General features: G+C 44.5%; 1 protein-coding gene across 1 annotated transcript in view; it reads right to left on the bottom strand.

The window, feature by feature from the left end:
- Positions 1 to 2,635: 2,635 nt before the first annotated feature.
- The window catches only part of LOC146868657 (uncharacterized), a 54,383-nt gene continuing 41,552 nt past the window's right edge, over positions 2,636 to 15,466 (bottom strand). Inside the window, exons 2-3 of the mRNA XM_085615954.1 lie at positions 9,116 to 9,256; positions 2,636 to 2,936 (exon numbers count right to left, since the gene is read on the bottom strand). Coding sequence (XP_085472080.1) covers positions 2,746 to 2,936; positions 9,116 to 9,256 — 332 coding nt within the window. The 3' untranslated portion in view covers positions 2,636 to 2,745. The remainder of the gene's footprint in view (positions 2,937 to 9,115; positions 9,257 to 15,466) is intronic.

Raw genomic sequence — 15,466 nt, 5'->3', positions numbered from 1 at the left:
CCAGTGATCATACATCAATACATTTTGAATGAACGCCAGCTGTGTGACTCCTGACGATCTGGGACTGCATCTACAACCCTACAGTACTTCCTAAAAGCCCCACCCAACATACGCTGTGCCCTGACGCAGAGGCAACAACTAGATTCAAATTTCGGGGAGGGCTACGAAAAATTTCGGGGGGGCTATGAAAAAGTTCGGGGGGGCTGACTCTTCCAGCAAGTGCAGGGGCACTAAGAATGGGTGAAAAGCAACAAAGCCTTGTTAGCAAGTAAATGGTCTTTTAAAGACCTGTGAGGCTGTGTGTGTGCCCGGGAAGCTATCTCGGCCTGGGGTGACACACACAACGGGGGGGGGGGGGCTGAAGCCCTTTGAGCCCAATAGGTGTTGGACGCCTGCTCTGACGTGACAGTCAGTAATAGGCCGCGCATAACAAACCCTCCAAGTAAATAGATGCATTTATTATGACGCCTGCTTACAGCACCCAGACTCTCAGCCTAGTCTGAATCTTCACCCATTTCGTCCCAAAACACGATGACCTTTGATATCTGCAGAGTTCTGACATTCATTTCTTTGCTTCCTTCACGTTTCCAAATAGTGCGTTTTGACATGGAACATGTGGGATTATTTTACTGCCCCTTGCCATGACGGAGGTCAATGAGAGCAGCGATTGACACCGTGGGCTACCTTCCTGCCCCCTACTGGTTAGGCCTGGGCCGAGTTCACGGAGGGAGTTCCGCAAGAGTCAGAGTGCATTAGGTCACACCATTCGTGCTGTTTTTTATAGCCGAGTATGTCCCGTGCTGTAAAATCAGTGCACATGCCACCACGTGCAGCGCAAGAGGGCGCTGCTTCTTTCTGCCACTCAAGTAGATATTCTACTCAAGACCCCCCTTTCTCAACGTGAACGGAAGGTTTACGTCAGCCTGAGCGGTAGTGACCATCCACAACCGCTCACATTGAGAATTTTCACATGAGGTGGTCTGGAGTAAGATTTTCCTCGCTCTCAATAGTCAACTTCGCATTGCCAAGAGAGGAAAACTTTTTGGGGAACTCTGCATGCCACGTTGAGCGCAGAGTGGGACAAACTCCGCGAGTGGAGCTGAATTTCATGCCCAGGTCTACCACTGACCCCAAAAATGCCAGGCTTCTCTAGACAAGCAATCTTTGGTTTCATCTGGTGCCCCAACTGGACTGGTCCTGTGGTGCAGAGGGTATATTAGGAACCACAGGGAGGCCCATTACCATGTGAAATGAAACTGAGCAGACCAGTGCTTGAGCACCTTAGGGTGCCTTCACATCCAGCAAACTTTTCCAGGAAGTCTAACATCTTTCGATTGAATGAGCGATCGCCCTTTTACATCAAACCATGAGTATTCTGAAAAACTGTGGACATGTATGTGATCTGCAGAGCGAGAATGGCCAGAGTGGGAAAGCAAACCTCAGTTGTATTGCCCATAATACAATTGACCAATAGGGTGGGCCTTAAAGAATACTTGCTATTGATGCACCTTAAGTAAAGACACTATAAAAGAAAAACAAATATTGTCCAGATATTCCACTATGATAGGCTAAACCGGGCTACTCAAAAAACACTGTTGTCGTCAGAGAAACCTTCAGTTTACTGTATAAATGTGCAGAAAAAAAGTTTTTCGTTCCCATTTTTCTGCTAAAAGTTAAAGGGTGAAATTAACTACAGCCCATTCCTGTACATAGAGCATGCCGTAGACAGACCCTGCAGTGGAAACAGGTTGTCAGGCCTTTAAGGGACCATCTATCGAAAAAGAAAAAGCTTGTCCTCTTACCAAATCATACATCATCAACAATCACCAACAATAATGGTTCTGCCAGGTCTCTTTGATGACATCTGGTTGGGTTGTTAAACCTATTGTGACATTGTTTACAAGATGGCACTTTTAGCACATGCAGAGTGGCTTATGTGTCCCCTCCTTCTGCAGCATCACCTCTTGCTTCATTGAGTGGGAGAAAACAACCTCCGCCTCATAGAACTATGTGCGCGTGCTCTACTTATAGCACTATCCATAAAAGTTACAGGGCAAAAAGGGAAATGAGAATTCCTCTTGCTGAAACGTATGATTGACAAATTGGCTTCTTGGTTTAAGGACGGTGTCACGCAATGTATTAAAAATGTGCAACATTAAGTCGTCTGTCTTCTCATTCCATGAAGATCATCGACTAAGTGCTTCTGCCTCTATTCTCTAGAATAATGAGGCTACTTATGTTTGGGGACAAAGAATGATTGAGATTGAGAAGGGTTTAGGGTTTTTTCTATACCTTGCATGTTTGTACACCAGCACCTGATCTGCATAAGACAAATGGAGATGACGCTAATACCAAGCTAAAGTGCAGTACCAGCACATACACTCATCTACAGCCATGCCCCTTCAATGAACTGGATGCACCCAGATGATCTGCAAATTTTTTTAAAAATGAGGCTTGTTATGCCTGCATAACTGCATATCAAATTTGCATCTGTGCAACTATTTTGCAAACCATCTCCACAACTTGCAACATAACAGTGCACAGTTCATTAGCATGAGTTTGAAGGAAGGATTTACAAAGCAGAGCTGTAGATATGACTTTAATTTACAAACATAAAAAGTGATGGCTCAAAGTCTCTTCTGGAAGCGCTCCAGGTTCTAACCACACAATCTTTTAATACTAAAAAGAATATATTCCAACTCTATACAGTGTCTGTCTCTCAGATTGGATGAGGTCCTCCATTCCTCAGAGAAGGATCCCAGGAAGAGTAGAAGAGATGGAGCTGCAGAAGCAAATGAGGATGATGTGGAGGCCCACCATGACCGATCTGTTACAGAGATCCTCCTCGCAGCATCGTATCCTCACGCCGGGCAACTCATGCTGCTGACAGTGACGGGAGGTAGCACATCCCAAGGTCAGAGGGTCCCCCGTCACCACTAAAACGGTGGAAACAAAGCAACACAAAACAAAACACGGCATCAATCATATGCAAATTGGAGAAAGATCCACAGCAATTGTCCAGGTCAACAGTTTGTTCTTGCAAACACTGACCAGAGTCAGTGAGAACTACTTAGGTTAGGAGAATCTCATTTTTATACCCACCATCCTATGCCATGTGGCCAAAGACTGGGGCATACCTAAGAAGGTTGAGCATCTTGAGGAAACTCAACGCATCCTCAAACGCCTGGATCCTACTCCTCTTTTCATGTATGTCATGTCCACTTTAAAGTGCTGTGTAATCAACACAATACCTTTTATGGGCCTGCGCCTACCTTTCTAGACATCAACCATCTCCAGTACACTCCAGGAAGATGTCTCTGGTGTAAGGGCATCACTCTACTCAAGTCCCCTTTTATTGTGGACAACAACACGGGGGCAAATTACATTCAATATTGGCATCAACCATCTGCTGACTTTCTCAGCTTTGCTTACACTTGTGACATGGCGCTTTACCTTCTGGGGAAAAACCCAAACTTGCTGTTCTACCACAATATTTAAGACCAGGTAGTCCTTTCACATTGGGGTCTCTGTGCTAAACCCATGAAATCTTCTCAGTGTATCATTGCCGATCAAGTGATGTAACACAACATAACATAAAATTATGTTTTTATCGGAACAGAATTTCCCCAGGAATAGGTATGTTTTACGCTTTACTTTGGCTTTGGGTCTAGATATTTTAATACCGCTCACACTCTTAGACCACTTTGTCATGGGTTCTGACATGGTTTTTGCTTATTTTCAGAATACCTGCACCTTACTTGCCTGAAATAATTATTTCCAGCTACTCAGGTACTTTTTTCGGAACCACCCGAAGTGCTTGACCTTCCATTACTTTTTATTTCCCTCACCTGAACACATCATCTATGTCTTTCCAGACTGATCGCCGAAGACCTTTTTCTCATACCTGAGGAACCTCCTCTATGTCAGTACCTAGCATGGCATCCGTCCCCTGCTCAATTCGACCGGCTCAATCCTCGCAACATATAAGAACCTAAGCTGCTCTGAGTACAAACCAGAACATAAATATAATGGCTTACATGTCCTCCCCCTTCTCATCAATTCAATTCTTTTGGGGCAGATTTACTATTTTTTCACGTAGCGCACTGCAGCAGCCGCAAATGCTGCACTAAGTAAAAAGGAGAGAGGAGGAGAAAGCCCTATTTACTAAAATAAGGCACTCTCCTCCCCTCTCACTAACGCCGGCGCTGAAATCAGCTGCCGTGCACCATGGAGACTCCTTTGCGCCATGGTGCTAGGGTGTCTCCGTGAGTCTAGCATAGGTTTTGTACTGAAAGGAACCCTTCCAGACAAAATACCATGCATAGACTCACTTTAACCATTTTCCCTCTTTGTAGGTGTGCTGTAAAGTGCAGCACACGTGCAAAGTCAGAAAAGGAAGGAGAAATGAAAGCATTTCTCCTTCTTTGTGCCTACTTCAAAAGGGCGCAGTTTTTTGTTCAGTAAATTGGGTTTAGCGTGAGAAACCTTGGGTGGGTGCATGGGAACGCCCATGCACCACCCACGGTACGCCCCCATGGTGCAAAGTAATGCAAAGCAGTGTTTGCATTACTTTTCCGTTATTTCCAGAAAGTACATTGGGGAAAAAAAGATTTTGTGCCGATTTGGGTCACTTTTGTGAATCTGCTGCTTCATGTCAATAATCTTTAAAACTATGGTGAATGCAAACTTTTGTCTAAAAAGTAATACCTGGATTCAAGATTAATACTGCTTTATCTTGACATCTTTCACCCAATTTAGCAGTAAAGCTTTTTGGCATTTGATTGCTAAGACGTCATTGGCAAAATATATTGGTAATCTCGGTCTCACGTTTGTAGCAGTACAAGCTGTAGCTAGTAAGGGAACGAGGAAAAGAGGGAAAACAGGGGGTGCAAATACAATGTAGGCAACTTCCTGTCAAATTTTCATTGCTTTCTGGTTATATTTTTCAAAGTAATTTTCCTTCTCTGGCTTAAGTCAAGTCACTTCTGCTTCTGGCACCCCTGGGCTCATGTATGTGAAGGCTTTGCACAGATTACATCTGCAGCTTTTGGGAAGGGCATCTCAATGGAGGAGAGGTCAAGGTTAATGTCCATAATGCAAATTATGGCTTCAGGTCTCAATCACACACTGTACTCCCAATGTCCACAAGATATTTGTTGCTTGAGTTTCCTTGCCCCCCTCTTCATCCTCTGTGGTCCAAATAGCCCATGTGTCACTTGAAGGACTAGAGATTTCTAGCTAAGATGCACAACAGAGTAGATTTTAGTATTGAGACTCCACAGGAGCTGTGCTTATTGTCATTTAAAAGACAAGCAAGGGATTTTAAATGTGAAGGTTATGGATCACTAGGAGTCAACGCAAGTGTGTTTCTTAAGCCTGAGACAATTAGGGCCTGTTTATGAGGGCAGTGAGACTGCTACTGTCAGCCCGTTTGTGGCAGTCCCACCGCCATTGGACCATGGAGGTCCACCCTCCACATTACAATGGAGGGCAGATGGTTGGCGGTCGGAGAGACCGACCACCATGCATTCTACGGGTTCAAGGAGACCATCGGTGCGTCGGAGGGACTTGTATCCCTACAACAGTGGCGGTGTCTCCTCAGGCACTGCAGAAGGGATTACAATGACCATTTCCACTGGCCGTTTCATGGCGGTTAATCCACCATGAAAAGGCAGGCAGAAAGGGACTTTGGGGGCCCCTAGCGGGCCAAACTTTCCCCTTACTCACAGCCTTGGGTTCTGGGGTACACCTATGGTGCCTCCCTACATATCCCTGCATCATGTGGCAGGTACTGCATGGTGTCTGCCTCATAGTGCAGTGATATGCAAAATGTGTATTATTTGGTCTGCAGAGTGTTCCTGCAGCCCGCAGCACATTCAGCAGTACAAAAAATAGACACTGCGACTGACTTGAAGGTGGTTGCATCGTAATTACTATGGCGAGACTGCCGACAGCTAGTTGGGTGGTTCCATTCCCGAACATCATAATCAGGCCCAAAGTTCTTTTCTAATGTTACTCGTATGTATATGTGCTGGGCTTTAGGAAATCTTCAAAATGGCATTATTGCTATTTGTATGTATATAAGTATATGACGTTTCTATTGCATAAACCTAGCCAAAAGGCAGCGGAGTGCTGTACATAGTCAAAGACAAGCATAAGGTCAACGAGTAAGAGGAGAGGTAGGTGGGTTGTGGATAGTTAATGCATTGAGATGTAGTGTTCTTTAAAGAGTTGAGTCTTCAACTCTTTCCTAAATTGGAGCAATGTGTAGGGGGTTCTGATGGACACAGGGATGTTGTTCCAGATACTGGGTGGATATGTGGAATATAGTTCTGCTTGAGGTCACATTAGTGCATCATTAGGACAATGTACCAACTATATGGCATAACAATTAGGACTGCATTGGGCCAATGTGGAAACTGGAAATATGGCAGTATTTGCAACTTAAGGATCATGAGGCAGATTTATGTGGGACTTGCGCCCCTTTTACGCCACCGTTGCGTCCCTTTTGTGATGCAGTGGCGGCGTAAACCCTGCGCCACGTTGCGCCCAATTTACATCGTGACGCATCTATGGAGATGCGTCACGGTGTAAAGCCCTGCGCCACGTGAAACCTGCGTCAGGTTTCATGTGGGCGTTTCTACGCAGGAGGGGGCGTTCCGTCGCAGGAACGCCCCTGAAAAGTGACTCAGTGAAATCTATAAGATTTCACTGAGTCACTTTCCCAACGCTGATGCGTCAAAACCCTGCGCCTGCTTGAAGCAGGCGTAAGGATTGACGCACCATGTTAGGTATGCGGTAGGTTGGAACAGTGATGGAGTTGCGTCGCGCTTGCGACACAACTTCAGCACTGCGCCAACCTTACGCCGGCAGATGCGTCACGTATCTGCTTGTCCTTGCGCCAGGATGCACCGCATTGTAAATGCGGCGCATCTGCGGTGGCGCAAGGGCAAACTTGCGTGACGCATCTTCCCTGGCGCATCCATGCTGATTTGCAGGGATGCGCCAGGGAACATAAATCTGCCCCTATGTTTCTATCTCAATTTGTAAGGGCTGTGAACTGATGAGAATAGGCAGCCTCCAAGACTAATGGTAAACTCAGAACCAGCACGCACCATTAGTAGCTCTTGTCAAATTATTCAGCTTTAATTGTATATTGACCAGCAGGGAAATCAGACTATTGAGTAGCTCCACTGGCACGTTAAGTAGCCATGACCTATCCAAGCAGCGTCCATGGCAGTCTTGTTCATTGGTCCAAACTTTCTCAGATTATTATGGCTTTCATGGTTTCTATTGTGCACATAATTTTCTGGTAGAAACATATCTGATCACTACTTTGACCCTGAAATACTGTTTTCTGTGTTCCATTTCAGACCCGTCAGTAAAGCCTTTGGCTTGTAGTTATTTACTCTGTAAAATGCACAAAGTGGAAGCATTTTTAAAGCCTTTCCTTTGAGGGCTTGGGCGAAACCCTTCATTCTCCTGTGGACAGTGCTTAATTTAAGCCGGTGGTTGTCAGTGGGGGCCACCTGCACTTATTTCTGGGGACCAGCACTTATTTTTCCACATCTGTCTTTTCCCCAGAGCAAAAGAGGGGGGGAAACACAAATTGAAAAGACAGAAAAACTATCATACAGGAAGAAAGCAGGAAACCTACCAGAGTGAGATAAAGGGGCAGGGAGTGTCTAGTTGTGAATTAAAGAGGCAAAAGATGTATTTAGTCCTACCAAGCCTTGGTATTCGGAGCGCTAACATTGCACTGACATAGGCTTTTGAGCAGAGCTTCAGGCACCGGTACTCTCTCTTTTAGAAATTAAGCACTGCCTGTAGATATGGTCAAGTATATTTGCTGCACTCTTTCAGTGCAGTACGGGCTGGTATTATAATGCCACACTTGGATCAAAGTTCATCAGACACCAGTGACCAGGGGCGGACTGGCTTACAGGGTAATCTGGCAGTGCCATATGGGCGCGTCTGACAGGCCAGTGTGTGGGCCGGTTTTGAGGCTGTGTTTACACTGGTTTTGGGGTATGGTGGGACAGTTTAGTGGCTTACTTGGGCTGGTGTAAAGGTCTCTGAATAATGACTAGACAAGCAGAAATGTAGATGTTGTTCTCTCATCGCAGGCAGGGTGGGTGGACCAATCACAATTTGCCAGTAAAGGGCAGGGCTAGCTCAATGTTTTTATATTTTTGATATGAAGGAACATAGTGAATCTCACTCCTGCATCTCTTTAATATAGTCACACATATTGCCAGCAGCAAGCACAAATACCTGCAACTACCCTCCCCCCCCCAAGAAACCACCCAGCCAGCATGTCTTAAAATATCCAGAGATGCTTGATTTACAAAAGTGAGCCACGTGTTTTTACTACCCAGTACACAAATGTGGGCCACTTTTATTTTGGTTCGTGGGATTTTTCTTCTGTTACACTTAGAATGAGAGGTAGGAAGTAACCTAATGTCCAGGGATTTTACTATGCTGGCGAGAACGACAAACACAGGGGCATATTTACAAGGGCCTTATCACCGCTTTAGCGTCACTTTTTGACGCTGGAGCGGCGATAATTTCAACACCCTATTAGCAAGGCGGCGCTAACATGCATTAGCGCATGTTAGCTGCCGTTTTTGTAACGCCACGCATCTTAGCGATATACATTGCTAATGAGATGAAAAATAGGCGTACCTTCCTGTAACACCATCACAAAAGGTCGCGAACAGGACATCGCGTTATTTCCAACGCTGCCCCGGAACCACGAAGCGATGATGAAAGCCGCGCTAACCGCGGTTTTCGCAGGATCCTTAACGCCTAATCAAAACTTGACTTAGGCATGTTTTGAATGGGAGGTGGATTGTTTGGTTACATCCACACTCCCCTATTATCAAGCTTTTCATTAGCGTGTGAAATCATCGCTTGATTTCACACGCTAGTGATGAATATCGCCGTCTATCGCAGTTTTGTACATCGCCTGTGAGCAAGACGTTGTAAATACGCCGCTAAAACGGCGATGTAAACCAGCGATAGGCGGCGATGTTTAACGCGAAGCGTTGATAATATCCCCCACAGATCGCCCCTTGAAGCCCCCACCCCCCCCAGCAGCAGCAGCAGCACCCACCGCTCTCTGTTCTAATGCAGAATCTGTGTCTGAATCCGTTGTAAGATTCAGAGCAGGCAATCACTTCCGGGTTGGAGCAGCCCACGTCCATGTGCCTCTTGCCTATGATAATGTTGCAGCCGTAGCACTGGAGGCCGGAAACTGGAAAAAATAAACATAAATAACAAGCAGGAAGAATGGTAAGAGCACAGCAAAAACAGAACCTACTGCTGAAGTTAATGAATCTCCTTCCCTTACACATCACAAGATGTTCCCTTCCCAGTGAATTACTCTTTAACAGGGCCCCTAAAGTCTTGATAATCACTGCCTGTCTCATGCATTTCTTTTGTTTTATAGTGCCACTCATACCATTGTAAGGTGTCAGAGCACTTTACGTCACATACACATTACACAGAGACAATGAATCATAAGTGTGTAAATCATTGTATAGGAAATGTTACATCACACAGAGGACTAAAAGGTGTGGGAGTCACAAGTCATCCCTACTGGTAGACAATATGGTTTCAGTGCTTGGTCTGGAGAAGCACAAATTCCGATTTTAAAACATAATAACATGGTTGGGGGTTGGCTTTACTAATAAGAATTGATATCCAGCCAAGTGACCCTTTTTGCAACATTAAGACAATCATAATGCTCTTATCTATAGCTTGCATGCAGTTCTTTGATGATAGTTAGCAGCTCACTATTCTATATTAGAATTTAAACTTATAAACTGCAAGTAACAAAAGGTGTTTTTGACAGAAGCAGTAATGAACTGACCTATTTACATTGTACGCACTTTGTGATCTGCATGGTACACGTGCTTTGCAGCAGGAATTTTATCCTCCTGCACTACTTTATGATGAGTCAAAACTCCGATTTCTCTGCAGCAGGTCCATCAATCACCAGAGTTACTTGACATTTTTATAGTTGCCTGAAAATTGCTGGATGCAAGGAAAGCGGCAGCAATGCCTTTTAATAGTTTATTATTCCTTATTAGTTTAATAAAAATGGAGCACCAGTTGCTAAAACAGGAACTTCGCTTGCATCCAAGGTAAGTAAAAAGAACATATTTTTAAATGTGTGTTGTGTGCATGCATGCATGCAGGTGAGACTGTGTTTGTGTGAGAAAGTGTGTTGTGTGAACATGTTTCTGTGTGAATATATGTGTGTGTGAGAAAGTTAGTAAGAGTGAGTGACAGGTAATGAGAAGGAGTGAGCATGAATGAGATTGAGTGTCAGTAAGTAAGCATGAGTGAAAGTGAGTGTGAATGAGTAAGAGTGAATGTAAGTGAGAGAGCAAGTGGAAAAAATTAGTAAGAATGAGTGTGAAAGAGTGTTAGAGAAAATGTGTGTGAGTGAGAATGAGCGAGAGTGAGTGGGAGTAACTGTGAGTACGAAATACTGGGCCAGAGTGCATCCAAATGAGTTATCCAGAATGAATGAAAATAATTGAAACTGGGTGAGAATGAGGGACTGAGAGTGAGATTGATTGCAAGTGAGTGTGAGTGAGTGAGAACTATGAGTGAGTGAGAGTGGGTGAACGAGTAAGAGTAAGTGCAAATTCCAGAAAGCAAATGAGAATGAATGAGAGAGAGTACATGTGAATGAAGGAGGGTGACTAAGTTAATGTGAGTGAGTGAGAATGTGTTATTATGTTTACAAGTTTGCCATTAGCCCTGGCATAATGAAGGTAATTATTTGCTTATAGAAATACCCATGGCTAAATGCTTGCACTGGCATATTTGAGAACATTCTTAGAATGACAGGCTACTAACACAAATTACTGAAACTGGCATACTAGTGGTAATACCTGGCACTGGCATACTAGAGGTATACTTTGTTTATGGGACACACATGGAAAAATGATTGAACTGGCATACGAGAGGAAATTTATGAAAAAGTGGTGCCAGTGGCAAAACGCTGGCACTGGCATATTGGAGGGGATTTTTGGCACCGGGAGGACAACCATGGCATATAGGAGGAGTGCAATCATGTCAGAATGCTGGCCCTCAAGTAATTTTTGACACAAGGGTTGTCCATGGTATATGGATTCCATTAATTGCCAAGTTCTGGCACTGGATATTGCATGCATTTTTTCCTAAGGGGCATTGATGGCAAATGGGGGTCACCCATGGCAAAATCCTGGCCCTGGCATAATAGAGGCAATTTTTGACAAATGGGGGCACTCGTAGCACATTTTAAATAAGCATTTCCAAAACCGATATGTCGCGCCTTTGGGTCCTATTCGCTTTACCACTGGTTTTTGTTATTCTGTACACCATGGGTATTAGCAAATATTTTCTTCACAGGCCAAAAAAATATGATCTGTGTTGCTGCTGTGGGCTGCATTAATGCCGCAGAGGGGGTTGGGGGTTTGGACACAGGTGATGTAAGGTGGGTGTAGGTGGAGTGAAGGATGTACAAGGTGTGGAATGCGGGCCATGGAGTTATTATGGAGTTATTTTGAGGGTTGCTTTCCATACTGCCCTCTAAATGATGCCCCTAGTGCCTATTTATTAAATGGCTGGGCAGCTTTTGCACCACTGAACGGGGTGCATGTGGAACGCAACCCTTAAGTGCCATTTTGCAAGCCATGGAAGACCACCTTGCATGGCCCTGCGTGGTTTGATAAATCTGGAGTAAAGCAATACAGCACAAATCACTGTGTTGCGCTACTCTGCCGCAGGGAGGTGTTCCATCGGTGGTGCATGGGTGTTCCCAGATTTACCATAAGTGGTAGACCTGGGAAGGCATAAAAACTGCTGCACATCCCCAGGGGAGGCGCAACGAGGAGAAATACCTCTATATCGCCTCATTTTTCCTATTTCTGTATGTGTTACATTTTTCATCACACATAGAAAAGGAAAATGCCTCAGGGGATTGTTGTTGTGCAGGAAGGTGTCCTTTACTGCACAATAACATTTTTGCTTACCATGTAGGCACCCTTGCACCATGGTGCAAGAGTGCCTGCATTGGCACTAGGCAGCACATTGTGCGGCAGTCCTGGGAAAAGGCAGGAACGTGCCATATAATTTTAAATATGGTGCATTCCTGCCCTTTCCCTGTAAGGGCAGCAAGGTGGCTTGCTGCACTGCATCATATATTGATAAATATGCTCGCTAGTCTCTAGAAGAAACACAGGTTTGAAAATACTGTGATATGCTATACCTGAATTGCTGGTCAACAAATGTATTCAGTAGAAGAGTTGTAAGGATGTAGTATGTAGCTGGTGGTACATTTTGGAGCACACTCTTGAAAATATACTGCTAAAGCATGGTGTTGAAGTGAACTGCAATTTACAGAGAACACATTTCCCAATGAAATGACCACTAGTTTTGCACAGACATACAGTTTTACTGATAAAACTATATTGCGCACAAATGATAATTTGTGGAAATCAACATCAGCAAGTGTACCAATTTGTTTTTGTCATATTAGTATCTTTGCTTCCACTGCACTACAGAATTACAAACACATGAGCTATATTAGTGCTTTCCTAACTGGTGGTATATTTTGAAATATTTGTACAGTTCATTTACAGATCTTTACATTTTGTTCTGTTTTAGACAAAATGACACTCTAAAGGATTTCCTTTTACACTCCCAGTATCCAGCAAGATTGACACATAAATCCTCTCACTTTGCAGTCAGAGAAAGAAAAGTAAATGCCAAGCTTCTTTTTTAAAAAAGGTGGAGCCTGACAAGTGATCTCTGTCTTTGAACATATAGCAAATGTGACGAAATGTAAAGGCCTCTTTATTACTCATTGACTTCTGAAATTCAGCATACTACCCTCCTCCCAGTGCCTATGGCATGTGAAATTGAGGAAGAGGATAGTTTAATTCATGCTATTAGTAAAGAGCACTGACGAAAGTAAATAAGCTCCTAAACAGAACATTATTCCTCACAAGCATGCATGATTGATGAACTGGTAGTGCCAGAGATAAATAGAATCAGTCCTGCAGAAAGACAGGAGGCAGGAAGCCTTTTCAAAGAAATATAGCACATTAACTGTTTACTGAACTAGCAGACAAGGGAGACAGTACTCTCATGAAGTGACACGTGAAAAAGTAAAAACAGTACCTAATAGCAATGGAAGAATACAAGGAGGCAGTCAGAGAGATGGTAAACAGACTATGCTTCATGGGAGGGACAAAGGCATGCAGGACAGCCTAAAACAAATAAATCTTGCAGATAGAAGGCAAGCAAATGTGAGTTACAAAACACAAAGCCAATGATAAGCACTAAATGCATTCCTAGGTAATCATTCAGCATGTACCAAATATGTTTTCAACCAGACAACTGCACTGTCTGGTAGGCTTCGACCTAAAAAAAAGCACCAACTTCTGTGGAGCATCAGGTTTCATTTGCTACGCACACCATGAAGTAACTTGAATATTTAATGAGTCCTCATCAGAGTCAATTGCTTTTAATCAAATTTATGTGTACATTTTGCATCAAAGCACAATATTTTACCCGATTTTTTCAAAGTTTTCTTGGATGGCAAACAGGAGAGGCTCGTGTCAGGAAAACGAGGCGGTTTGGGGGGTCAGGAAGTTGGATGGGGGTGACGAAGAAAAAGAAAAAAAGAACTTACCTGCGTTGCTTCAGTGCTCATGATGGTTTAGCCAGCCTGAGATGGCTGACCAAGCTGTCATGCGCACTGAAGGCAGTGCCAACCACTCCCTCTTCAACACTGTTACCCCCTGGCCCCGCCCCCAAGACACTTCAAACAGAAGACAAATAAAACGATACGAAAATGTGTTTTAAACCTGTTTCATTATCGTTTTTTTTCATGTTTTTGAAGGTGCTGGCGGGAGCGATGCTCCTTTGCCATAGCGGAGGAGCTGCCACTGGTGGCGAAGCTACTCTGAAACTTCCCTAGAAGCAATTGGGCTCACTTGCTACAATTCAGGGCAATTATTACGCTCCGCAACTTTCAAAGATCACTAGCCAATACTGCAAGAACAAAATAAACAGCATCTTGATGAACAATGCAGGGGCAGGCGGAACAGCTCACAGGTAGGGGAACTCGGCGGGGGGGGGGCCGCATGCTGCTTAAAAAAAAAACTCACTTTGGGCCACCGCCAGGTTCCACGTCTTCTCTCCTGCTCACCAGTGTCCGACTCCAGGTCAGGAAAGGAAGCAGGCAATGCAGCGTTGTGATTGGTCTGAGCTCCATGACATGACGCTCAGCCAGGGACTGGAGGGGTGAGCATGTTCTCCATGCAGGCTGTAAGGCAGCCTGCATGGAGCCCAAGAAAGTGCGCATGACTGTTTTGGGCAGCCCAAAAGGGCTGACCAAACAGTCATTATGCACAGGAGTATTCTACCATCATAGAGGGCATAGTATCAAGGAAACAAAAAAGCAAAACATATTACTAAAATAATGCATTCAAGGGGGCTTAGATTCTTCATCAGTCTCAGGAAAGCTCTGGTGCAGTCAGCGGGGCCTGGAGTGCTCCCTGCCATGGTTGGACACTTCTGTGTCTTTGTGCGTTTCTGCACTTGTTTCCTTGTAGTTGTTATTGAACCTTGAGCTAGCTTTGGACCCTACTCGGGTATGGATGCTTGAATGACCTACTTACTACTGTGGTATGCTTCTTCACCTGAGGCCTGACCAGGAGTGTTGCTTGGTCCCCCCCTGCTATCTTGGACTTACCTTTGGGCCAGTGTATTCTCAGACAGAGGCACTTCCTGCTCCTGCACTTTGGCGGTGCAATGGCCTTGGCTTTGTTTCCACCTCGGTGGCCTTGTTCCATGGTGATTTCGTGGCTCTTAGTGGCAACTGCTTCACAGCTGATAAGCCAAAAAGTGACATGTTTACTGTGTTCACGTTTCCTCTTCCTATTGCTAGTCAATGACTGTCCTACGATTTTGGATCAGATGTTGCGTTGTGTGATCTACTAGAAGGTGTAGATCCGTCCTGCGGTGTCCACAGTGTTTCCAGTTTTAACTTCTTGCAGGCCATTAGGAAAATCTGGATATTTGTTTATTTGCACTTATTCTGTATTTTTTATGTTTTGATGCGTCAGCGCCTCCAATGCCCTTTTAGTTAATTGGCCTCTTATGTTCTGCTTCTTACCAAGGTGGTTTGTACTCGGCTCATGTAGCACGCATCATGGCCTGACCGACCATCCTTGGTTGGCGTTCATGTCTTGGCTAAACGTTATTGGCATCTGTGTTTTTTTAACGTGTCCAGCCCCCTCGTTCCTGACTGCTGTTTTATCATGTACCTGCTAATGTACTTTATACGCCCACTATAGTTGGTTTTGTTCTTGAGTTATTGAAGTGCCTTCCTGTTTTCTATCCAGGCTTCATTTCTACAAGGGTATGTTTCGCGGCTCCTAAGCACAGCTGAAGGTGAATG

This window comes from Triturus cristatus, chromosome 1_2 (genome assembly GCF_964204655.1).
Source record: "Triturus cristatus chromosome 1_2, aTriCri1.1, whole genome shotgun sequence".
Classification (NCBI taxonomy): Eukaryota; Metazoa; Chordata; class Amphibia; order Caudata; family Salamandridae; genus Triturus; species Triturus cristatus.
This window is presented reverse-complemented; position numbering and strand designations above follow the sequence as displayed.